The 9,114-nt window shown below is 36.5% G+C and overlaps 1 protein-coding gene across 1 annotated transcript; it reads right to left on the bottom strand.

Moving 5' to 3' along the window:
* Positions 1-3,685: 3,685 nt before the first annotated feature.
* Positions 3,686-4,336, bottom strand: LOC149231246 (putative sucrose-phosphate synthase 2). Its single transcript, XM_089381582.1, has one exon. The coding sequence runs from the start codon at positions 4,334-4,336 to the stop codon at positions 3,686-3,688; it is 651 nt and encodes a 216-aa protein (XP_089237708.1).
* Between the last annotated feature and the right edge of the window lie 4,778 nt (positions 4,337-9,114).

The raw sequence follows: 9,114 nt of genomic DNA, 5'->3' as shown, positions 1-9,114 counted from the left end.
TCCAAACCTGAAACTGTGACCCTTCCTTGCAAATTGTATGTACTACCAATTAATCATAGTTAAATGGTTTTAGATTCAATACGAGAGTAATCTTATGGAGGAGCTATTGGGTTTGGAAAGTCACCATAGAACAAAGGCCAGTGGGTTAATCTCCTAAAACAAGGTGTTAAAATAGTCTGCTGAGATGTACACTTTGCATCAGGATATCCCCTAGATTGATATCTTTTTATGAGGAAGCAAAAACATGGAAAATGTTTGGTTAGGTAGGAATACAACTTGTCAGTTTGGTCTAGCTTGAGTGATTAAAAGAGAAGGTTGTTAGGCTCTCCACCATTTCATGGATTGATATAGAGATGAGACAAAAGAGGCTCTCTCTTGAGACTTGACTAGGTTATTCATAACAGTTGTGGTGTGGGTGCCTTAACATAGCCAGAAAATGCCAAAACTCTATTGATGAACAAAATTTATTACTGAAACTACCTCAGAGTATTCCATAGTCACTGAATATGACATGCATGGTTTTACCAAGGAGGCCCTAAACTTTTTAACAATGAAACTTTTCATTAGTATGGTCAACCTACGTGTGGAGAAATGAAACTTTTTTTAATAATATGCTAGCAAAACCTGGACACTGCTGTGTGGAATTATTGCTTGGTACCCGCAGATTGCACAACGACCTTTGTTGGTTGAGCCAGCAGGAATTGATTTCTTCAAGTGGATCTTCCTAGTACAAATGTTCCTTTCCTTGTAAGACCTTCATAGGGGTTTATACATTCTTGTCAATAGAATTCATATTTGTTTGTATAGTTGTTTATTACATAATCATCTTAATCATCTAAAGGAAAACTGATTACAAGAATATGGGTTAGGCTGCCTCATAACTGTATAGTTGCTGAGGCTCAATTGTGATTACATGATCTTGGAATATTTTGAGAGTATATAAACTCTTCATGTATTATGATTTCTCTGGCAATGTTCTCAATGCAACTGTTCCAAAAATAACAAAAAAATATCTTTTGTCATTAAACAGAGATTGTTTTCCTTTAGAAACAGAGATAGATTGTCTTTACAATACCTTCTTTTGTTTGTGGCATGTAAGGAGATCTTGAGAGTTATCTAGAATAGGAAAACTAGTTGGTCAACTTGTGATAAAGGTGAGTAACTGCTTGGACACTAACTTTTGAGCCTGCCACATTCTTCTAAGAACATTGGATCTAGAAATCTCGAAGGCTTCAACTACATTGATTATGTCATAGAAGTTGGAAGAACAAGAGATGTCATGGATGTGTAACAGTTAACATCATGAAGATGATAGCAAGTGTGTCTTTCAAGGTACATTACCAATCATAGTGCAAACAACAAATTTTACCACTAATATAGTTCATCGATGCCAATTTAGGTATGTTCTATGCTTAGAGCAATTTATTTCAATTTTCACATCTAGCTCAATATCTTTTCCAGATTAGCAATCACATGAGCATTAAAGTAAACTGCAGATAGAACATAAACATAAATCGCAGAAGACAAGCCAAGACAAGAGGACACAAGATGTCATGCTAGCCCATGACAAACCCCAATGTGGGGAAACCCTTGATTAATTCTTATTTTATGTTCTTCAATAGTTCAGCAAAGAGAGAGAGATAGTACGTTTACAAAAAGTCAACATTTTGACTTATCTAGATAAGTGCATAGATCATCTCTAAGAAGATGATACATGAGATCAGTTGAAGACATGTTGCTTCAACTGATTCTCCAAGGTGACTCCTTCACCTATCGTTGTGTTGCATTTCATCATCATGTTGCACCTCACCATGCTGCACCATGTTGCACCCATCATCACTATGCTGCATCTCATCATGCTTCATTAATCATGACCTTTCCGGCTTTTCAAGCTTTTCTCGACAGTTCTGGTAGTTTCAGCTTTTGTCCTCTGCATCAGCTTCCTGACTGTTCTGACAGTTCCGGCTGTTCTCGACATTTCGACTATTCCCGACAGTTCTGACAGTTTCGGCAATTCCGGCTATTCCTGACAGTTACAGCTTTTTTAGCTATTCCCGGCATTTCCAGTAGTTCCCCGCAGTTCTAGCTTTTACCCTCTGGATTAGGGTAGCATTATCCCTTAGGATCTCTCCTCCTACTAAAACCCAAAGATAAGTAGAGAGGAAGAGATCCCAAGTGTGTTAAAATGACTTGAAAGCCACCTCTATTTATAATAAAACGTTGATCACAAGTGGGGTTTATTTGGTCGTTGGCTAACCTTGACAAATTGCCCCATAACACAAATAAATTCATATCTCCATGAATACTTATCGGAATTGGATGATCCTTAGATCAATCCTACACCTCTCGATGAGAGAGATCCAAGAAAAATATCAGCTCTTAGCAGTTTTGGTAGTTCTCGGCAGTTCCAGCAATTTCGGTTGTCCTCGACAGTTCCGACAATTTTAGTTGTTCCTGGTAGTTCCGGCTATTCTGGCTTCTTCCCTTTGCGTTAACTTTCCTGCATGTTACGGCAGTTCCTGGCAGTTTCGACAGTTTCAGCTATTCCCAGTAGTTCCAGGCAATTTCGGCTATTCCCGATAATTTTGGCAGTTCCAACAGTTCCGGCATTTCCCCACAGTTCCGACATTTCCGGCTTCTGCCATATGTGTCAGCTTCCTGGTTGTTTTGATAGTTCCCACCAGTGATCAAATTTGAACACGTCAGGGCCCTTCAAAGGGCCTCTAGCACGACGCAGAAGTAGGAAGAAAATTTTGCTATTCAAAAAAAAAAAAAATTTGAATTTTTCCATTTAAAAAAAATTAGAATAATATTATAAATTTTTTTAATAAGGGTTGTTAAGTTGTCAACCTATCCAATTTATTTTTTTTAATTCCATTTTTTTTCTAAAATCTAGATTTTGGGAATTCGAAATTCCAAATTGTTAGTGCATTGTGGGTCTATCACAAATTACAATGGTTGAAATTGTGAATTTCCTTTCTCAACTGATGTTAAATCCCATTTTAGAAACAATAGTTTCCAAATTCGGAGTTTCTCCCATTTCGAAAACAACAATTTCTTTTTGAATTGCTTTTTCTAATTGTAACTTGTGCATATGATGCAAGTTAGCGGTTGTGCCTATAGGCTGCCCATAAAGCAAGGTTTGACAACGATTGGAGAGGATCGTAGATTCATCATTCAACAGATGCATGTCAAGCAAGGTTTAAGCATGATTTATGCTTGGAGAGGAGCGCATTCGAGAGACTTCATAAGTTCATAACATACTATATTTCACAAAACTTCACATTATGCTTCAATATATACATATGGGTCATGTTGTTTATGCGATGTGAAGGAGCAAGACTGAATACAAATAGATCCGTAAGTTACTCATTCTGCTTTGATATCTATATTTTTCAGTTACCTCTAAGAATATGCAATTCAAACATCAAGATAAAAATTAAATTTAATGCCTTAATAGCATGAATGAATCAACTAGTAATAAGAATAAATTACAGTGTCTCACCAATATAGTTTATAGTTCAATTGAATCAAATAGTAATAAGAATAAATTAAATTCCACTGTCTCACCAATACAGTTTACAGTTCAATTGAGCTCTCATCATTAGAAACACCATCCAAATCAAAATCCTAACCAAAGTACCTTCAACTAATCCCTTGTTAGGCCTAAGTCATTAAGTCCCAACTATTTTATATCCAATGAATAAAAAATTAGCGAAATATATAAGTAGCATAAGCCATAATTCATAATGTCCCGACAACCTAAATTATAAAAGGAAAGAAGCCAAAGTCCTCCCAAGTTATCAGGATAAGCAGGAATCGATGAATAGTAAAGTTCACTCCCACTGCTACAAAATAAAGCATTGAATTCAAGAGGCAATATATTGCTAGAGTTCAACATCCCCAGAGTTTCATCAACTGTTAATGCAGTTGATAGTACAAGACCGAAAAATCTTGTTATTGTTGCATCAGAATGCACAGCTTTGATTATCTCTTGAATTATTTCCAACATATGGGGATATACATTGCCACTGTAATCATAGTAGTCCACAGCTATAACAAAAAGCTTCTTCTTATTTCTCAGTGCAGGGTACTTGTTTGAGACAATCAGGTTATTCGCTGGAGGCCTTGGCTTAGGTTTAGTTTCTTCAATGTTAAAAGATAGCAACGCCCTTTTCAGTTTATCCAAAATAAGTTCTGGGTCGCCCTTTGGTGCCAAAAGTTTGTCAACTTCGGTAGAATTATCCAGAGAGCCATTGATGGAATATTTATTGCCATCAACAGAAAGCCGAAGAGACCTGTCCTTTAGGGAATCACCCATCGATTCCTCCCCCATAGTAGTATCCATTACAGGGATAGTCTGCCATTGAGGATGCCTCATCCCGCATACAGTTACTCGAGACAAATATTTTCTGCAATGTTCAGGCCATGAGAAAAGGTGATTGTTTCTCAACCCATTACAGCGGCATTCATTCCATAGGTTTTTAGCTCTAGCAATACATTTTCTATGGCCTTTTGATCATGGGGTTCGACTAATAGTCCATTGTTCAAAGTCTGCAAAATTTTCAGAAACAGAGAATTTTTTAGAGCTTTGCTTTTTTTGCCACATGCTTAAACATCAAATTTGAAACTGAAAAATTTTCCTGGAAACTTAGTTTTCCCGTCAAAATTATTGCCAGAACCTAATTAACACAAGGTGGAAACTCATCATATTGGTGGAAATTCAAACTAATTCTTTTTTGGATGTTCTTACACCAACCTCTGGTTAATATGATAGTAATTCAAGGAAAAAGATAGAAATAATAACATTTGGCGAACATAAATGTTAGGAACACAGTTGGCTTGTCACTTGTCAGTTAAAATGTGTATGAATTGTATGATAAATACTGGACTTGCAACTGTGTTGGAAGGGGTTATTGTTCTTTGATAAATCGAGGAATATCTTGCAGCTTGCAACATTGTAAAGACATCGACAACCAATAGTATGTTGTCTTGGAACTCACAGCTTTAGTTCCAACCAAATAGTTACTAATTCACCATGTGTTAAAAAAAAGGAATTTGAAAATAAGTTACTGTTGTCAGTTGAATTTCATTTTTTTGTGCTTTTCATTATAGAAGGGCGACCTCAATGTGCGCCCTTCATAATAAAATTAAGACTTTCCCTTCAAATTTGATCACTGGTTCCCATTGTTCCCGACAATTCCGACGATTCCCGGTAGTTTCGGCTATTCCCGACAGTTCCGACTTTTCCGGCAATTTCGACAGTTCCCGGAAATTCCGCCAATTACAGCTATTCTCCATAGTTCTAGCAATTTCGGTAATTCTGGCTATTCTCGACAGTTTTGACGTTTTCAGCATCTCCAGCTATTCCCGGTAGTTACGACAGTCAGCCAGTTCTGACTTTTCCCGACAGTTTCGGCTTTTTCCCTCTGCGTCAGCTTCCCGGCTGTTCCGACTATTCCCCGCAGTTCTGGCAATTCCGGCTATTCCGACAGTTCTGGCTTTTCTGGCTATTCCTGGCAGTTCCGGCAGTTCCGGCTTCTGCCCTCTGGATTAGGGTAGCATTATCCCTTAGGATCTCTCCTCCTAGTAAAACCCAAAGTCAAGTGGAGAGGAAGAGATCCCAAGTGTGTTAAAATGACTTGAAGGCCACCTCTATTTATACTAAAAGGTTGAGCACAAGTGGGGTTTATTTGGTTGTTGCTTGACCTTGAGGAATTGTCCCATAACACAAATAAATTCGTATCTCCATGAATACTTTTCAGAATTGGATGATCTTTAGATCAATCCTACACCTCTCGATGAGAGGGATCTAAGAAAAATATCATCTTCCATTAATAAGGTGACCCACATGGGTACTGTGATGTGTGGTTTGACGGTAAGTCTACATGGGCGAAGCCTAGGAGATTGTAGTTCAAATCTCATTGAGTACATTGACCTGCTGTGGTGGTGGTTCGAGGAGCAGATTCCCCACCCTCGACTTGGCGGCACAAGAGTATTGTTCTTGCTAAAATGATAGGATCTTAGTATATCAACTTGCAGGTAGTTGGATGTACTCCTAGTGTTATAGAGGTAGCTACGAGGATTGATCCTGGGTCTCCCATAGATTAGGACTGGGAGTTACTGATTCACCATGTAGTTAAAAAAAAAAAAGATGACCCACATGGAGTTTGGCCCTAGTTGCCAATTTTAACAATCGGGCATGGATATCAATCAAGCCTAGTTAGCCTTACTTTCTTGGTAAGGTGATGAGGCTTCATGTTTTTCACCCTGTTTTCCCCAAATAAATATATTCTAGCAGGAAGAATTATTCATTACTTTCCCCTCTTACAAGAAAACACTCAGCAAAAAAAGGATTTCACACCTCGGAGTTTTTTTGTAGGATAAAGGGAAAGGTGAGTGGGTATCCTGCAGTAGCTGCATTGGTCTTATTAGCATTACGCCACTTTTCATATGGGTCTTCACAACAAAGAATCACCATTACACTTTTTTGATTTGTTTTAAAAATAAACATAACACGCAATAGATTTCTTTTGGGATGCAATGTTGTTGTTGGTAGTATGATTGTATTTGTGCCACATGTAAAGCTAATATGCGTTAAATTTCTTTCACCTTGCAATATTTTTATTGAAAATGTGCTTGTGTTTGGGCTAGAAACTATGCTACATTTCTTTTGCTTTGCAATAGTGTTGTTGTCAATTTGGTTGTTTATGATAAAAGGAAATCTAGCAAGTGTTAGATTTCCATCACTTTGGCAATGTTATTGGAAATGTTGTGCTTGTGTTTGGGCTAGAAGTTGTGCTAGATTTCTTTTGCTATGCAATATTGTTGTTTTCAATTTGGTTGTTTATTATAGAAGGAAAATAACATGTGTTAGATCTCTTTCACCTTGGTAATGTGCTTTTGTTTGTGTTAGAAGGAAATATAGCATGCATTAGATTTCTTCTGACATAAAATGTTGTTATTGGTAGTATGCTTTTATTTATGCTACATGTAAAGCTAGCATGCGTTAAATTTATTTTACGTTGCGACATTGTTATTGGAAATGTGATTGTGTTTGTGATAGAAATTGTTGGATTTTGTTGGCTTTTGTTTGCGCTACAATGTTATTGTTGCCAATGTGCTTTTGTTTGTGCTAGAAGTAAATCAAGCGTATGCTAGATATCATCTACACTACAATGTTAGTTTTGGCAATGTGATTGTGTTTGTGCTACAATAAACTCTAGAATGTGCAAGATTTCTTTTACTTTGAAATGCTTTTGTGAGTAATATGCTTCTATTTATGTTAGAAGAAAATTTAGCATGTGGTGGATTTCCTTCGCCTTAGAATATTATTATTGGCAATGTGTTTGTGTTTGTGCTAGAAGGAAATCGAACACGTGCTAGATTTATTTGACCATGTAATGTTGCTTCTAGAAATATGCTTATGTTTGTAGTAGAAGGAATGATATTGATTGTTAGCTTTCATTTGAGGAAACAATGTTTCATTACATACAACATGACTACCATAATATTATTATTTTTTCATTTATATTACTTTTTCGTAAGTTGTGTGTTTTTGGGGAAATATAAATTCACACTTTACACGGTTCATTCTTTTAATTACAAGTTACAATGTAAGTGTCGTTACAGAATTGATGCAAGCTACAATGGAAAATATAATTTTGGCAAAAGGGGACTATGTTGATGTCCTTATTAATGATCAAGTCATTGGGCTAGCAAGGGTTGAATCTGCAGAGTCTGGAACTTATTATGTTGGAAAAATGGTTAATGTTGGTTATGTTGCAATTTTGATAATTGATGTCATTCAACCACATTTGATTGATGATGATGTTAATGAAGGGGACATACATCCATGGAAGATTGTGGATTTGAGACACCACATAGGTAAATCAAAATATTGAAGCATGTGTTATATATTATTGATACTATAATAAATGTTCTTTTTTTGAGTAAATACTAACATTATTTACATTTGTTTATAGGTACAAATGTTTCTTCTACATTTTCTATTGGAGACAAGGTAAATCTTCTGCAGCATGGAGTGAAGGTGGGCAAGGGCTCCATATTCAATATAGAGCTTGGGCATAAAGTGCATGGAAAAATGGTAAAGAAAGGATGCATAGTGGTTAAAATTGAAAAGGTGTTAAAACATAATGCTCCTCTACCACATCCAACAAGGTTTGAGCATACACTTGGGGGTGCATTAGAATCTTATGAAATTTTGCCAGAATCAGATTTGGAGCCTCATTGTCATGATCATGCCATAAATATTCCCCAAGATAGGGTTAAATTCATATGTGCAAATGTTTCTCTTACACATGAATGCATGGGAACAAGCATGTGCATTGCCAAAGGAATGCTAGTTCATGTCCGCGAGGATGACATTGTTGAGGGTGAAACACTAGGTGAAATGGATTTTGGTGTTTTTCAAGAAAAGATAAATGGAAATTGTGAGATTTGTAGAATTGGTGATAAGTCTATACATTGTTTGGTTAGATTGCCAACAAATAAGTTGGTGGACAACAAAGGTGTGATATTAAGGGTCAAGGAAAAGTTCAAGGAACCACGCAAAGAAATGGTCATATGGGATGTTATAGATGATGCAAATCCCTTAAACAAATGGGATGGGTACCTTTGTAATGAAAAAGATAGAAACTCAATTGATATGAATGTAAAAAGGCCATATAAAAGGATTAAACGAGTTATGGCTACAAAAAAAACTACAAAATGTCAAACAAAAATAGATGAAGAGAAAGAAATTCGACTTTTGGCAGCAGATGTATGTTGTAGAAAATATTGTCTTCAACATGTCGATCGGAAGGCCATTGCAGGTGCTAGAAGGGGTATGAGACAAATAAATAAAAATGGTATTAGAGAATTTGTCTTGAATTCACTCATGTCAAACACAGTGATGTCAAGTTGCCATGGCCATGGCCATGGCCTACCACCTATTGCTAGAAATGTAAAGGACATGAGATTTAATGGGAATATTATTTGTAAGAAAGCATGGTATAAGATACATAAAATTCCTCAACGCACATTCTATAACTACCATCATTATTTCCAACATGGACAGATCAAAGCTATTCATGGTAACACCAACACATGCAA

Source organism: Pinus tabuliformis, chromosome J, assembly GCF_031772625.1.
Source record: "Pinus tabuliformis cultivar Carrire ecotype Pingquan chromosome J, CPIR1, whole genome shotgun sequence".
Taxonomy (NCBI): Eukaryota; Viridiplantae; Streptophyta; class Pinopsida; order Pinales; family Pinaceae; genus Pinus; species Pinus tabuliformis.
Note: the sequence above shows the minus strand (reverse complement) of the source record. Positions and strands in the feature narration are given on the sequence as shown.